This window comes from Pelobates fuscus, chromosome 1, assembly GCF_036172605.1.
Source record: "Pelobates fuscus isolate aPelFus1 chromosome 1, aPelFus1.pri, whole genome shotgun sequence".
Taxonomy (NCBI): Eukaryota; Metazoa; Chordata; class Amphibia; order Anura; family Pelobatidae; genus Pelobates; species Pelobates fuscus.
The window spans coordinates 417,005,603-417,023,670 of record NC_086317.1 but is presented as its reverse complement, the minus strand read 5'-3'; the positions used below and the strand labels follow the sequence as shown (position 1 = coordinate 417,023,670).

Here is an 18,068-nt window from a genome sequence, read left to right as displayed (position 1 = left end):
TTCCCAGGGGACGCCCTAGGGGACGCCCATGATGTCAGGGCCACCCGATGGATATGGATTGTCAGGGGGCCCGGTCAGCGCTGGGCACTTTAACAGCGCGACCGAGCCCCCTGCGATGGCATCACATAGAGCTGGGAGGAAGTGACCACATGTCACTCCTTCCAGCATACACCGAGCCCACGCGGGAGGAAGAACAGGGAGTCAGAGTCCACCTGAGTCACCACTGGACCCCAGGGAAAGTCACCCTTCTGCACCTAGAAGGTAGGAAACAGGAGGGTGACTTAAACATTTTGTGTGTCTGTGTGCCTGTCTTTCTGTATGTGCCTGCCTGTATGTATGTGTGCCTGTTTGCATGTATGTCTTTGTATGTGTGTCTGTATGTCTGTGTGTGTCTGCCTGTATGTATGTATGTGTGTGTGCGTGCTTGTCTGTTTGTATGTATGTATGTGCATAGTATGTATGTGTGTGTCTGCCTGTGTGTATGTATGTATGTGTGTGTCTGTAGGTATCTGTCTGTATGTGTGCCTGTTTGTATGCCTGTGTGTGTGTCGGTATGTATGTTTGTGTGTGTCTGTCTGTATGTATATATGTGTGCCAGTCTGTTTGTATGTGTGTGTCTGGTCTGTGTGTATGTTTCTGTGTGTGTGTGTGTGTGTGTGAGTGGGGAGAGGGGGGATTTAATAAAGTGGGTAAGTTTTGAAAACCTAAAGAATTTTTTTATGGCAGTGGGATGGTCAGTAGATATTGTTTAATACCTTGCTCATTTAGCAAGGATCCTTGTACTAAATAAGAAGAATTATGGAAGGTGTCAAAGGGTTTGGCATAGAGGCCCAGCGGAAATAATGGGTGATAGGTTAATGGATTGAGAGAGGAATGGTGTAGGGAGAGGTTGGGGAAGGTTTTGATTTGAGACTATAATTGTAATGTTGGCACAAAAGTGGGATGGGTAGATTGAGAAGGTTTATACATCCAGATTTATACCATGGTACAGTTTGGAGAAGGGTCTGGAACAACGAGCTTTTGAGTTGTACACAGTATTTCAGATTTTTGGCGTTGTGACCATTCATATATTCTCGTTAGGGCAACCGCTTTATAGTATGACTCCAAGTTGGGAAGTCCTAAGGACTTTGAAATGTGTTCTGGGGTGTTTGTGTGACCATATGAAAGTGGTGAAGAGTTGTTTAGGCGATTAAAAGGAGTTTAATATGGTGATGGCTAGGGCCTGAAGTAGGTATAAAAGTTTAGGAATCTCGTTTGTGACAAACTCCCCTTTTCAAGTGAGTTTGCCACGAGTTCCTGGAGGACCCTACTTGCCAGCCTCCTGCCTACAGACTATGGACCCTGTAAACTGTGAAATAAAAGTCTCAGTTCGTGTAATTAGGCTATATGGTTCGGAAACCAACAGCCGCACGAACCAGAGACAACCCTTAACCCTGTTAAGCCTAATAGCTACTTTGTAGCAATTTCCACCTCCGTGTTCTAAGTGTTCGTCTGGGTAACCGCAATTCCTATGGACGACCACGAGGTGGCGGCCATCTTGTTCGCATGAACACAGGCAGCGGCGTTTGATCATCGAGTTCATGGAACTATTTCCGGATACTGAAACTCCCGAACACCGCTGGACTTCCATGATCGCCTGTGTTTTATAACACTTAGGAAGACACTGTCGGTGGAATCATTTGTCTGAAAAGGGTGAACAGGCTCCAGGGTAGAACTATGGATTCCTTTGGTAGTTTGTACTTTTTTAAGCTACCAAACTAGACCAACCGCAAGCCCTGATTCTATTGAACTGTTTTGGGCATGGGACCATGCATGTGGTCGGTCAAATAAGTGATTTCCAGGAAATTCCTGAACCCCTGAACTGATCTGGGTGACCAACATATTCAAAAATCACCCAGATCAGGGCTATCAGGGGATGTAACTGTGGGGTTTTATGTGGGGTGTCTGGCAAAAAGTGTTGTTGTTTTTTTAATTTTTAATTTTTTTATCTGTGCTTGGAGATAATTTGATTACATTAGTACAGTTCCTGATCTCCCAGGCACAGAAGAGGGATTATGTGATTCATGTATGGGAGTAGAGAGCCAATATAATTGTGTATTTGTTTTTACTGTGGTTACTCTCAGGTCCGTGGGGTAGTGCCCCTTGCATGGGGACATGCATATAAAGTCAGTTGTGGCTGCCATTAAATTATTCCAGCTTGTACTCCCAGAACTATGTGTCGTCTGGTTACTGGGAGGCGAAAGGACTATTCTTTTAATCAGTGTGGAGGATTCAACAGTGAAAGTCCTTGTAAGAACTAGAGCTCCCAGGAGTGAACTAGAGCTCCCAGGGCCCCAGTCAAGCCACAGCGACTGTGGGCAGAAGTGCTGTGGTCTGTCCCCTGTTCCAGCTAGGAAGCGGTCCTTGCCGGAGGTACCCAGCCGGGGTACAGTGTTAATTTTCAAAATGTTAATTCTACAGAGCAAGCCAAATTGCGGTTTATTCCAAGCTGTGAGATCTTTTGAAACTGACTGTGAAAGAGTTGGGAAGTTAAGATCATACAGCTTATTTAGATTGTGTGGGATTTGGACCCCTAGGTATTTGATTGCTATATTTGTCCAGGAAAATGGGAACCTTTTTTCGTAAGTCTAGATGAGTCTTATCTATACTTTCGGCAAGATTTAGCTTTTTATAAAATTTACTTGGAAAATGGAGAGATTGTTATATATGGATATTTCCTTAATGAGAGGAGGCATGAAGATCACTGGATCAGAGATTGTAAATAGCAGATCATCTGCAAATGTGGACACGTTATGTTCATGGTTGTTTATTTGTAGGCCTTGAATATTTGGGTGATCCTTTCTGCCCTATATAAATGGTTCCATGTTGAGAATAGAAGAGGGTAGAGGGGGCACCCCTGTCTCGTGCCATTTTTTTAATTGGACTGGGTTTTATAGTTGCCTATTGATTCTAATCTTGGTGCTCGATTTGGAGAAGATGGCCTTCATTCAATAAAACCTGTCTGAAGCAGAATCCAGCAGGTAGGGAACAATCCACCCTGTCAAACGCCTTCTCAGCACCTATAGAAAGGATGAGGCTACGTGCGTGATTAGTTTTAGAAAGGAAAATTACATTTAGCATTTTGGTGGTGGTGGTTTTCGCCTCTCATTCAGGCACAAAACTGCTTGATCAAGGTAGACCAATTCCTGTAAAAGGGGGCGAAGTTGGTTGACCAAAATTGTGGTAAAGATTTTTACATTATTATTTATCAGCGAGATTGGGCAGTAATTACCTCAGTTTCCTGGCTTAGGTATTTGAGTAATATGGTCTTCTAGAGCTGAGCCGGGAGTGTTGTGGAGTGGATGATGAAGCTAAAAGCTATTATAAATGGCTGTGAAGCCATCTGGGCTGGGGCTTTTACCAACCGGTAAAACCAGAAGGGGGAGCTGTAAAAGAGAGATATATGGGTCAGTAGGAAGGTAAGAAAAATTGTGAGGGATAGGTGGAAAGCGAACCATAAAGTAGAATGGCAGTCTACAAGGTCTTACTGTCCTCTGGAGCTGCCTTATGGATCATTGCAACAGACATGGAACAGATGTCCCGGTATACAAAGGACACTTTGCCCAATAGTTGTCAAATGAATGGGGCTCAGGAGGATGAGACACATGGCTGGGGGGGATGAGACGCACGGTGGGGTTAGTGGGGGATGAAACCCATGGATGGGGCTGGGGTGGAATGAGACACATGGATGGGGTGGAATGAGACACATGGATGGGGTGGAATGAGACACATGGATGGGGTGGAATGAGACACATGGATGGGGTGGAATGAGACACATGGATTGGGGTGGAATGAGACACATGGATTGGGGTGGAATGAGACACATGGGTTGGGGGGAATGAGACACATGGATTGGGGGGAATGAGACACATGGATTGGGGGGAATGAGACACATGGATTGGGGGGAATGAGACACATGGATTGGGGTGGAATGAGACACATGGATTGGGGTGGAATGAGACACATGGATTGGGGTGGAATGAGACACATGGATTGGGGTGGAATGAGACACATGGATTGGGGTGGAATGAGACACATGGATTGGGGGGAATGAGACACATGGATTGGGGGAATGAGACACATGGATTGGGGGGGAATGAGACACATGGATTGGGGGGGAATGAGACACATGGATTGGGGGGGAATGAGACACATGGATTGGGGGGGAATGAGACACATGGATTGGGGGGAATGAGACACATGGATTGGGGGGAATGAGACACATGGATTGGGGGGAATGAGACACATGGATTGGGGGGAATGAGACACATGGATTGGGGGGAATGAGACACATGGATTGGGGGGAATGAGACACATGGATTGGGGGAATGAGACACATGGATTGGGGGGGAATGAGACACATGGATTGGGGGGGAATGAGACACATGGATTGGGGGGCAATGAGACACATGGATTGGGGGGCAATGAGACACATGGATTGGGGGGGAATGAGACACATGGATTGGGGGGGAATGAGACACATGGATTGGGGGGGAATGAGACACATGGATTGGGGGGGAATGAGACACATGGATTGGGGGGGAATGAGACACATGGATTGGGGGAATGAGACACACTGGTGGGGGTGGGGGAATGAGACACACTGGTGGGGCTGGGGGGAATGAGACACACTGGTGGGGCTGGGGGGAATGAGACACACTGGTGGGGCTGGGGGGGAATGAGACGCACTGGTGGGGCTGGGGGGGAATGAGACACACTGGTGGGGCTGGGGGGAATGAGACACACGGGTGGGACTGGGGGGATGAGACACATGGGAATAGACAATTGGCTGGGGGAATAAGTCACATGGAGGGGCTAGGGGGGAATGAGATATGGGGATGGGGAATGAGACACATGGATGGGGATGGGGGAATTTGACACATGGACGGGCTAGGGGGGAATAAGATGGATGGAGGGGCTGGGGGGTGGGCCACATGGATGGGTTGGGGGGAATGAGCCACATGGATGTGTCGGGGGGGGAATAAGCCACATGGATGGGGCTGAGGGGTAATGCGACCCATGGGGGGGCTTGGGGGGTAGTGAGACACATGGATGGGGCTGGGGGAATGACACCCATGGATGGGGCTGGGGGGGAATGAGACACATGGATGGGCTGAGGGGGATTCCCATCCAGCCGAACAAATACCGAATGCCAGACCACCCATATGTGGAGTGTGCCACTTGTTAACCCCAGTAACCTCCATTCACACCTCCACAAACCGCAATAACACTTACATTCTAAGTGGTCGGCTGGGTGCCATTCATATGTTCATATGTGCGAACACGTGGCGGAGCCCATCTTTAACTCCAAACATAGACAGCGGTGTTCGATTGTCAAGTGTATCGAACTAAAATCAGACACTCAATGGCGTGAACACCACTGGGACTTCCACCTCCGTTATGTTCATCGGAATTCATACAAACTGAGTGGCGTTCGGGGGGAGCAGACTCCCGAACAAGATACATGGGACGAGCTTACGCATGAACAGTTTTTGTCCATTTTCAGATGCTTTGTACTCCCGAAAGAGACCAACCGCACAGCCTGATTTTCATGGAACCTTTTTGGGCAGACTCCTCGTGTGCGGTCGGTCTAATTTGTTTCGGCTGCGTTCGTGGGATCTGAGAACTTTTCAGGTATGTTGGGCGCTCAGATCCATGCTATCCGGGAATATAGGACTTGAGGGGGTACCATGTTGTTGTTGTTAACTGTATGTTTTGGGGTGGTATTACTGTATATGTCCTGGACCTGAGAGTTAATATAATTATGTTGTGTATTTTATCTCAGTCTACTCTCAGGTCCAGTGGGGAATGTGTATCGGGAAACCCCTTGCATGGGGATTCACATAAAAGGCCATGTGTAGCTCCATTAAAACCAGTTATACCCTCAGAGCTGAGTGTCGTCCAATTGCTGGGGAGGAGGTGGGAGATTCCTGGATTATTTCCATTATCTGGAAATCTATTCATAAACAGGGCTATACATAGGACACGAGGTCACACATTTAGGCTGGAAGAAAGTAGATTTCATCTAAGGCAAAGAAAAGTTGTTGTTTTTTACAGTAGGAGCAATAAGGATATGGAATTCTCTGCCTGAAGAGGTGGTTTTATCAGAGTCCATACAGATGTTTAAACTGCAATTGGATAAATACTTGCAAAAACATAACATACAGGGATATCATATCTAATTAGTGGGGTAATAGCTGCTTGATCCAAGGAGACATCTGACTGCTATTTTGGGGTCGAGAAGGAATTTTTTCCTAGCTTGTTGCAAAATTGGAAGTGCTTCAGGCTAGGATTTGTTTCTTCTTTTGGATCAACAGCAAAAACATATGGGAGGATGGCTGAACTTGTGTTTGGCTGTCCCCTTGGAGTACTTTACTTGTTCCAGAGTATATTTTGGAGTAACAAGCGGAGGAGAGTCCCTGCTAGGACTAGAGGTCAGCAACAACAATATTTTAATATCACAAAATATACCATATATAAAACATACATCAATATAACAAGAATTTTAAAATATTTTTTCAAAATAGTTTATCCAAAATTATTAAATCATGGGAAAAGTTTATCACATAAAATCTTATAAAAATATTAAATTAGATCCTTAGAAAACAATAGCAGAAATATGATTGCTCCATGATAGATACATTTAAGAGTCACATTCACACATTTGCATGCAGCATTAACCTATTCAAAGCACTGTGATTTCCATAAAAAATTTCATTACCAGGCCTCAAGACATTTTAACACAGTCCTTCAAAAATAAAGTCTGCTAAGCTAAAAATTGACTGTTAAATAAATATTTAGTATAAGAGTTTGAATAGATTTGCCCGTGAGGTTCAGGATTATTCGGTGTAAACATCAGCTGTAACATTTTATCACAAAGTTACCATTACATGTACCATTGTAGTAGTAACACTCTTGTAGCTTGAAGATCCTCTAAGAAACAAAGTCTGTAAAGAAGGCAGTGTAGACTTCCTTCTGTCCCCTCAATGTACCTTTCTTTTTTTTTTTTTTTTTTCAATTCTTTATTTTTGTGTGCGTAAAGGAAACAAAACAGCTTACCTCGCCACAACAGCGGTTGTAAGTCTGAACATTTTACATGAGTTATACAGTTATGGCGTTGAAACAGTGCACAGTTTTTATGAAAAAATGCATATACAGATCTTGAGTCAGCATTGATTATTAATGACAACGATATTCACTGGTTTATTCTGCGCTTGGTTTTGAGGGGTATGTCTGCTAAGTTAGTTCCATGCTTGCTACAGGGGTGTGTGTGATAAGGTGTGTGAGCGTTGCTAAGCGTACAGGGTTATGATGTAGGCCATTGTGGTCCGGTGGGTGCTCGAGTGTAGCCAGAGAGGCCGAGGGATGTGGGGTCTAGGCAGGTCATCATGCTATGAAAATATATTTCAGCGTTGCTACCATTTGCAAATAAAACGTGTGGTGCGTTAACAAGTACTTTGAACATAGTATTAGGCATTGTGTAGTCATGCTTAATAAAAGTGTATTGCGCATTTCTATTGTAACGTATTCTAGTCTCAGTAGTAAATTGCTAATTAACCTGTTACCTAATTAATTTACAAAATAAAACAGCGTGACTGAGGTCTTCTGTGTTTAGCCGTGCGGTACCCCCCAGGTTTACTTAGTAGGGCTAGAGAAATTCAGTGCCGCTATTCAACATGCCTGAGCGCACCTGGGGTGTGCCTGAACTCAATGTGAGGCTAGTGGGGGGGGGGAAGGGGGGGAAGGGAGGGGAAGTGGGGAAGGGGGTGGAAAGGGGGGAAGGGGGGGAAGGGGGGAAAGGGGGAAGGGGAGGGAGGGGGGAGAGGGAAGAGAAGGAGAGGAGGGGGGGGTAGAGCGGTCTACTGACCTTTCCTACAGTGAGCAGTAAATAACATAATGAATAAAATAACTTTTAAACTGGTAACTTAGTGCTAAACAGTTCTGGCGTGTTACGATGAAGCTGTCAAGGAGCTTCAGGTGGGCTCAGTCCCGGTCATATTTCCTGTGGGTCTTCGGGGAACAAAGGGTGTTATCCTGTCAGGGTTCCATCTGCTCTGCGGCTTGCTCACTCCCTGGGGCTCCTCATTAGTCAGAGCATCCAGTGGTAGTCCCAGTGCGGTTAATAAAGCTTTGGCTTCTTGGAGGTCTCGTACCTTGTGTTCAGTCTCTCCTTGCAGTATCCTCAGGGTGCGGGTTTGGTGCCATTTGTAGGTCAGACCGCTTTTCTGCAGCAGCGTTGTGAGAGCTTTGAGCGACCTCCGCCATGCCAGTGTGCCCCCAGTAAGGTCAGTGTAGAAAGACAATTCCATCTCTTCGAATGCATACGGGGAGCAGTCTCTGGTTGCCGCCAGTACTGCGGTTTTAGTCGAGTGGTGCTGGAACCTCACAATTAGGTCTCGTGGTGCCATGGCTGGCGCCGAGGCCGGTTTCGGGACTCGAAAGTAGCCATCCAGGGGGACAGCCTTGGCCTGCCTTGTCGGTAGTAGGGCCGTTAGAAGGCGTCTGAGTAGGTGCGGTATTTCGGCCTGTTGGGTGGCTTCTGGGATGCCCCTGATCTTTACATTGTTGGCCCGGCGTGCGTCCTCTAGGGCCGCGAAGCGATGTTCGTGTGCCTCATTTTGCTTTAGAAGCTCCTGGACCACTTGCTGAAGGGAGGCCAGTTGGTCCGAGCAGGCGCCGGCAGTAGTCTCCAACGCTCCCATGCGGCCTGTCAGGCCTTGTATTTCATTGCGGAGCGTAGCGACGTCGGCTTGGATGGTCTTCTGATGGTCCGCGAGGAGCATCTTCAGTACCGCCGTAGTTACTGGGGAGGCATCTGCTGTCTGGGTGGCCGGTTTCTGTCTTTGCACAGGGGTGAGGTCTACCGCCTCTTCTCCCGAGGAGAAGTCGTCTGACATTTCTGAATAATTGTCCAGGTAAGCGGCCATCTTGGGCCTAGCGGTCTCGCGCGTCTGCTGTAGGAGATCCACAATATTTGGACCTGGCCGTGGTCTGTCCTGCTTTATTTTTTTGGTTTTTCGTCCCATTGTCTTCCGTACTGCTTGCAATCCCGTTTGGAAGTCCAAGATGCGGGTTATAGTGGTGGTTATGCCGTTTGTGGCCCGAAAAAGCCGGAGCTCCTTTGCTGTGCGACTGTTCAGCGTGGCCGCTAGACTCCGCCCCCTCAATGTACCTTTCAATGTATCCTCCCTGCCCCTGCCCTATCTCTAGCTTCCTGTGAAGTTTACACTGTCTGCCTATTTAAGCCCACTACTTTAAAGGGACACTATAGTCACCTGAACAACTTTAGCTTAATGAAGCAGTTTTGGTGTATAGAACATGCCCCTGCAGCCTCACTGCTCAATCCTCTGCCATTTAGGAGTTAAATCCCTTTGTTTGTGAACCCTAGTCACACCTCCCTGCATGTGACTTGCAGAGCCTTCCATAAACACTTCCTGTAAAGAGAGCCCTATTTAGGCTTTCTTTATTGCAAGTTCTGTTTAATTAAGCTTTTCTTATCCCCTGCTATGTTAATAGCAAGAGCCTCCTGTATGTGATTTAGATACAATTATTTAAGGTAAATTACATCTATTTGAAAGTGAAACCAGTTTTTTTTTTTCATGCAGGCTCTGTCAATCATAGCCAGGGGAGGTGTGGCTAGGGCTGCATAAACAGAAACAAAGTGATTTAACTCCTAAATGACAGTGAATTGAGCAGTGACAATGCAGGGGAATGATCTATACACTAAAAATGCTTTATTTAGCTAGAGTAATTTGGGGGACTATAGTGTTCCTTTAAGTTTTGCCATCCATCTATTGCCACCCAGCCATCCTAGACTATTAATTGAACACGTGTCTCCATGGCTACCCCACTTCCTCTAATCTAGCACTCCTTCCCTTTTACCTGGGACTTTAACATCCCAATCAACAAGCCCAACTTCCCTGATGCCTCTCATATGTTCGCTGCTCTATAGGAGGTGGGGTACAAAACACATTATGACATGAACTAGCAGTCAAATTAGGTGGGAGTGAAGCAGAGCTGGAGGAGAGAGTAGAGTGATGCCCTTTAGTAGAGAGCAAGATAGGCTTTCCTAAAGAAATGGGTTTTACGGCACTTTTTAACCCCTTAAGGACCAAACTTCTGGAATAAAAGGTAATCATGACATGTCACACATGTCATGTGTCCTTAAGGGGTTAAGGCACTTCTTAAATGATTGAAAACTAGAGGAGAGTCTGATGGCGGTAGGCAGGCTATTCCATAGGAAGGGAGCCGCCCGCGAGAAGTCCTGCAAGCGCGAGTTGGCTGTACGGGTGCGAGCAGTGGAGAGAAGAAGATCACGGGCAGAGTGGAGAGACCGAGAAGGGGCATATCTATGGATCTAAGAGGGGCTAAGATTATTCAGTGCTTTATAGGTATGGGTTAGAACTTTGCATTGACTCCTATAGCATACAGGAAGCCAATGTAAGGACTGACAGAGGGGTGAGGTGTGAGAGGACCGACTAGAGCGGAAAATCAGTCTGGCAGCAGCATTCATTACAGACTGTAGCGGGCCATATGGCTATTGGGAAGACCAATAAGGAGAGTTACAATAGTCCATGTGAGAGATTACTAGAGCATGGACAAGCTATTTAGTAACATCTTGTGTAAAAAAGGGGCGTATGCGGGCGATGGTTTTTAAGGTGGAATTGGCATGATTTGACAACAGATCGGACGTGAGGCTCAAAGGTGACTACAGTTTGACTATTTTCTCGACTGCTTTACAACAAAGTTAGTGAAGGCAGGGTTACCAGTCAGACAGCACTTCCACAGAAAGCATATATCGATTGCAAAGGATGAAATCTTGCAAGACGCCACGCCAGTCTCTTTTCTCAGCTGAACCTGAGCCCTTGTATTTGGACACAGGATTGGGGATAGTTGCTAGACTTTTGCCTATGTCCTACTTCATTTTATGTAATCTGGATTCTTTTGTTGCTAGCAGAAGAGATCAACTTCACAAATTATCATCCTATAGGATGGATTCTTAGTCAAATGTATGATTATTCCTCTGCATAAATACAGCTCTATTGTGATTTTGTTTATAGCATAATATTCTCTTTTACCTTTTTTGTGAGACACATTATCAAAGACCATAGATTTTATAGGACACGGAAGATGTTTTCAAGGATAGTATTCCTTATACTATGTTACATACAAATCTAACATTAATCGTTCATCTAGTCTACATTCTCCCATAATCTTTTTAACAACTGTGTGATTAGCTATAATGCACATCTCATAAGTCTCTGTTCCCTATTTGAGACTTCACTTGTGCACAGCACGTTTCATCATTAGAAAGTGAATGAATACTCACTCTCCACGTGGAGAAATCTTTACTTATCTTCGCTTAAAAAATTTCATCTATAAAAACGTTATTAAAACATCTAATATATTTGCAAAGAAATTGGAATTTATATTTCGAAGTCAATCTATCAGAAAGATTTCGTCTGTTGCAGCGTCCTTGTTGGAGCTGCTCAAAGAATCCCCTCATAGACTGATCAAAACGTGGGAATTAGAATTAGATTTGCAGATTTCTGTAGAAGAGTGGAATTCCTCTCTAAGTCTGGTAAACAAATATATACACTGCCTTAACTTGTCTGAGTGCCATTTTAAAGTTTTATATAGATGGTACTACACTCCAGCCAGACTGGCCAGAATATACGATTCTACTGATCCAACGTGTTGGAGATGTGGAAGTCAGCCAGGTACTTATACACATATATGGTGGACCTGTCCTGTTGTTAAATATTTATGGTCATGGGCTTTTAATATCTTTACAGCTATGACGACAAATAGAATTGAGGAGAATGCCGCTTCGGCCCTCTTACATCTAAATCTGATTTTCAACTCCCAGTAGGATGTTTGTTTTGCCATTCATTGCCTAGTCGCTGTTAAAATCATTATTGCGAGACATTGGAAATCATCAAAGCCGTTTGATAAGCGGCTATTGATCGATCAGATCATGTTTCAAATGTCAATGGAATATGAGCTGATCAACAATTCGACTTTTATGTCGAAGAGGAAACAATGGTATAAAGATTGGTTAAAAAAATATAAGGGCTTATTTGGACATCCTTCTATTTAGATAGTTTGTTATATCTGTATTTTATTGTGACATATTTGTTGGCTTCACTAAGGGATAAATCAAATAGAATATAAAATAGACGTGGAGATACATAGACTAATCTCGAAGAAAATAATTGATCATGTGCTCTAAATTATGTGCTCTAAAATTTGGTGACAGTTTTTGTCTTTTATTTTGTTTTAAGTGTTATATATGTTGGTTCCTAGGTGATCATTGTGATAATACCTTTTTGTATAATGCCAAATAATGTGTAATAATTTATCTAAATATTTATTTGTTTGTAACATTATATATGAATTGAATCTCCTAGGCCCAACCAGGGCCGGTGCAAGGATTTTTGCCGCCCTAGGCAAAAGTAAAGTTTGCCGCCCCCCCCCCCATATGACATCACAATGCCCCATGTTAACTAACACAAGTGCTGCAGTGCCGCCGTGTTTACATTAAAAGGCCTGCAGGGACAGGCTATAGACACCAGAACCACTACATTAAGCTGCAGTGCTTCTGGGGACTAAAGTGTCCCTTTAATGTGAGGTAAATTAGAGATTAGTGCAACGAATAATATACTAGATTGCCTACTTACAATCAGATGAGGATGGTGATGGGCTCTAGCTGCAGTCTGGCTCCACTCGTCTAGTGTATAACAGGCTCTCTGGAGGCTGTTTGTGTTCTGGGAGAACGGAAAGCAGCTCCATTTTTTTAAAGGCCCTTTACACAGCTCATGGTCTGGGCCCCAGGGTCCACCTTCATGTTCCACCAAATAGTTTGTTCACAGGAGTAGGGGATGTCCTGATATGTGTGTAAGGAATGCATTGTGTGAATCTGTGTTTGTATGTGTAAGGGCTGCAATGTGTGTTTCTGTGTATGTACGGGATGCAGTGTGTGCGTCTGTAAGGGGTGCATTGAGTGTGTGTAAGGAATGCATTGTGTGTTTCTGTGTGTGTAAGGGATGCATTGTATGTAAGGGTTGAATTGCTTGTGTGTGTGTGTGTCTGTGTGTGTAATGCATTGTGTGTTTTTCTGTGTGCAAGGGGTGCATTGTGTGTGTGTGATGGACGTCGATCTCTCCCTCCTCCCTTGTCACTCTCTTCTCCCCCTCTCCCTCCCTCGTCACTCTCTTCTCTCTCCCCCCTTGTCCCTCTCTTCTCTCCCCCCCTTGTCCCTCTCTTCTCTCCCCCCTTGTCCCTCTCTTCTCTCCCCCCTTGTCCCTCTCTTCTCTCCCCCCCTTGTCCCTCTCTTCTCTCCCCCCCTGTCCCTCTCTTCTCCCCCCTTGTCCCTCTCTTCTCCCCCCTTGTCCCTCTCTTCTCCCCCCTCTTGTCACTCTCTTCTCCCCCTCCCCTGTCACTCTCTTCTCCCCTGCGTGTCCCTCTCTTCTCCCCTGCGTGTCCCTCTCTTCTCCCCCTCCCTTGTCACTTTCTTCTCCCCTCCCCACTCTCATTCCCCCTCCTAACCCCGTCAATTCCACTCCCTGTCAATTACTTTCCCCCACCTTGTCAATTTATTTCCCCCCCCTTTCAATTTATTCCCCCACCCTGCCTGTCCATTTATTCCCCCACCCTCCCTGTCCATTTATCCCCCCCTCCCTGTCCACTTATCCCCCCCTGTCCACTTATCCCCCCCTCCCTGTCCATTTATTTCCCCCCCCTCCCTGTCCATTTATTCCCCCCTGTCCATTTATTCCCCCCCCTCCCTGTCCATTTATTCTCCCTGTCCATTTATTCCCCCCCTCCCTGTCCATTTATTCTCCCTGTCCATTTATTCCCCCCCTCCCTGTCCATTTATTCTCCCTGTCCATTTATTCCCCCCCCTCCCTGTCCATTTATTTCTCCCCCCCTCCCTGTCCATTTATTTCTCCCCCCCTCCCTCTCCATTTATTTCTCCTCCCCCCACTCTCTCCATTTATTTCTCCTCCCCCTCCCTCTCCATTTATTTCCCCCCACTCTCTCCATTTATTTCTCCTCCCCCTCCCTCTCCATTTATTTCCCCCCTCCCTCCCTCTCCATTTATTTCCCCCCCTCCCTCCCTCTCCATTTATTCCCCCCCCCCTCCCTCCCTCTCCATTTATTTCTCCCCCCTCCCTCTCCATTTATTTCTCCCCCCTCCCTCTCCATTTATTTCTCCTCCCCCCACTCTCTCTCCATTTATTTCCCCCCCCTCCCTCCCTCTCCATTTATTCCCCCCCCCTCCCTCTCCATTTATTTCCCCTCCCTCCCTCTCCATTTATTTATTTATTTCCCCCCCCCTCCCTCTCCATTTATTTCCCCCCTCCCTCCCTCTCCATTTATTTCTCTCCCCCTCCATCCCTCTCCATTTATTTCTCTCCCCCCCCCTCCCTTTATTCCCCCCACCCTCCCTACCTATGTTGTAGCGTGGCCGAGCTCTGTACTGTCCGCGGGTACAGGGAGCTTTTGTTTCCTGTACCCGGCCGGACTAAAAGGAAGTGAACACTCAGTGTTCACTTCCTGTTAGTCCGTCCAGGTACAGGAGACAAATGCTCCCTGTACCGGCGGATCATACAGGGCTGGCCACGCTACAGTGAGGGAGTGACAGGAGGGAGCGCTGAGCGCTTCCCTCCTGTCAGCTCCTCTCTTCATGCTGCGCCCGGGCGGTGCGCCCTCATGGACGCACCAGCCCGGGCGAAGCTGCAGCTGCCTGAGGCTCTCTACAGAGCGCTCGGGCGGCTGCAGCATTAGGGGGGCCGGCGCTCCTGGCGGCGCCCCTTCCAAAGGGGCGCCCTAGGCGGCTGCTTAGTCCGCCTTAATGGTAGCGCCGGCCCTGGGCCCAACATAATTGTCTTTCATTGTGAAAAAGGAAAATGCTTCAATAAAAATTTATTAAAAAAAAAAAAAAAAGAAAGTGAATGAATAAGGGGGGTGTTTTTTTTTACTATTACTATAATTTTAGAAGGTAAACATTTACGGAGTATTTCTTCCTATTAACCCCTTAACGACCGCTGACGGTTCAGGACCGTCAGCGGTAAAACGTGCGTTTGGACCGCTGACGGTCCTGAACCGTCATAACGGTTTTGGGCTACTTACCTGATCGCCGTCGGTCCCACGGCGGCGATCAGTGCTCCACCTGGTCCAGGGGGGTTGCCTGTCTGCCCAGGCAGTCCCCCTTCGGCAGATCAGGACCCCACGGCCATGTGATCACTCGATCACATGACCGCAATAGGTGTCCATGTGTCTGCCTGCAGGGGGACTGTCTGTGCTGACAGGCAGTCTCCCTGCAAGTGAAAAATCCAAAATAAAGTGTAAAAAAAAAATCTGTGTAAAAAAAAAAAAAAATATGTGTATATATATATGCTATATATACATGTATTATATCTATATATACCTATATATAATATATGTATATATATCATATATATAATGTCACACTAAGTGTATTTTTATATTTATATATACGTATATAATTATAAAAATACACTTATATTTAAATTACACACGAATATATACAATATATATAATAACTATATATATGGTATATATATATTATTATAAAATACAAATAATATGTTAATAAAAATAAATAACAAAAAATAAAAATAATTTTTAATAATTAAAAAAAAATTATATATATATATTCAGTTTTATTCTAACAGTATTTTGATATTGATATATATATATATTTATATCAAATATACTTAGAATGTAATGATATATATATCTATGTATAAATAAATAAATAAAAATAATACGAAATATACATATGTCCACATACATAATTACATAAATAATTTCATAAATATACACGTAGACGTCAAATATATAAATATGTATATATATTAAAATTCTACGTGCATATTTATGTAATATTTTTACCTAATTAAGTAATTTTAATGATTGCAATTTGAGGGACCTGCCTGCCAACCCAGGCCAAAAGTACAGATAATTTAATTTGCTAGCACTGTGTTTAACCCTGTAACTTTCTATGACACCCTAAATCCTGTACATGGGGGTACTGTTTTACTCGGGAGACTTCGCTGAACACAAATATTAGTGTTTCAAAACAGTAAAACATATCACAGCGATGATATTGTCAGTGAAAGTGAAGTTTTTTGCATTTTTCACACACAAACAGCTCTTTCACTGAGGATATTATTGCTGTGATATATTTTACTGTTCTGATACACTAATATTTGTGTTCAGCGAAGTCTCCTGAGTATAACAGTACCCCACATGTAGAGGTTTTATAGTGTTTGTGAAAGTTACAGGGTCAAATATAAGGCTTGATTTTACTTTTTTTTTTTTTATTGAAATTTGTCAGATTGGTTAGGTTGCCTTTGAGAGCGTATGGTAGCCAAGGAATGAGAATTAGCCCCATGATGGCATACCATTTGCGAAAGAAGACAACCCAAGGTATTGCAAATGGGGTATGTTCAGCTTTTTTTAGTAGCCACTTAGTCACAAACACCGGCCAAAGTTAGCGTTTTTTGCATTTTTAACACACAAACAAATATAAATGCTAACTTTGGCCAGTGTTTGTGACTAGGTGGCTACTAAAAAAAACTGGACATACCCCATTTTGAATACCCTGGGTTGTCTACTTTAAAAAATATGTACATGTTAGGTGTGTTTCGGGGATTTATGACAGATAACGGTGTAACAATGTCACTATTGATACATTTAAAATATATATATATTGAAACAGCAATTTCCTACTTGTATTTATAGGCCTATAACTTGCAAAAAAAAGCAATAAAGCATGTAAACACTGGGTGTTTTTAAACTCGGGACAAAATTTTGAATCTATTTAGCAGTTTTTTTCATTAGCTTTTGTAGATAAGTAAAAGATTTTTCAAGTAAAAGTCCAAAAACATGTTTTTTTTTTTATTTTTCACCATATTTTATTATTTTTTTTAAATACAATATATGACATAATATATATACTGGTATGTAAAGAAAGCCCTTCTTGTCGTGAAAAAAACAGTATATAACTTGTATGGGAACCGTAAATGAGAGAGCGGAAAATTACAGCTAAACACAAACACCACAAAAGTGTTAAAACTGCTCTGGTCCTTAACGTACAAACATCGCAAAAACAGGCCGGTCCTGAAGGGGTTAATCAAATATCCAAAACAAAACTGATTATTTTTTTGTATGCCATTTTTTTTTTAACCTTATTTGACATAACTCACTATTTTGTTGTTTGCAATAACATTTTCTGTTTCAATGTCTTCCTTATCTATCCGACATTCCCTTATCTCTTCTGATAATAATTGTATTGCCACATAAACAAAATGTTCAGACTCTGTAATCTGCTATCTAAAAAACTACTGCACAGGAATTGATTAAATTTGTACTCAGTCTCTGTGTTTAGTGGAAGCACACACATATTTTGTAAGAGTGAACTACAAGTGTCCATGTTAGATTAATTTTATATTAACTATGTTACATATACAGGTATTGCATATTAACTGGTCAATGGAAAGAGTCTCACATCAGGGCATTTCTTTACCCTCAGGTGCTGCACATGGTCATGTTAAATGTCTGGTAGAATGGAAGAAACATATGGAGGTACGCGACTAAATCATTTTTTGAAAACACGACCATAATTAATTTCCACACTGCATATTCTGACACAACTCTGTAACAAGGTGTAATCATGGCAGTGGTTTCAAAATTATGTGTAAACAGAATATGGGCAGGATTTAACCAGAGAATGTTCATTGTAATCTCTTTCAGGTTGTGAAGGCAGAGATAGTCGAGACTATGAGCTCCCAGATGAAAGACCTCCTTGACAAAGCTGTGGAAGACACTCTGCAATCATACACTAGAGACAATGTTGCCTCTGTGCCAGACAAAAAGCTCAGGTCAGGCCTTGGTGAATGAGGGAAAGTTTTATCTAGACATGTTTTATAGTCTACAGTTAGTTATCTTTAAGGTTATATGCAATGACTATAGAAATAGAATCCATGAAATGGCCTACT

The 18,068-nt window shown here is 44.0% G+C and overlaps 1 protein-coding gene across 2 annotated transcripts in view; it reads left to right on the top strand.

Moving 5' to 3' along the window:
- LOC134569995 (sterol O-acyltransferase 2-like) overlaps positions 1-18,068 on the top strand; it is a 94,339-nt gene that overhangs the window by 11,860 nt on the left and 64,411 nt on the right. For both annotated transcript variants that reach the window (XM_063428476.1, XM_063428475.1), the window contains exons 3-4: positions 17,603-17,655; positions 17,824-17,951. In XM_063428476.1, the coding sequence (XP_063284546.1) occupies positions 17,603-17,655; positions 17,824-17,951 (181 nt within the window). The remainder of the gene's footprint in view (positions 1-17,602; positions 17,656-17,823; positions 17,952-18,068) is intronic.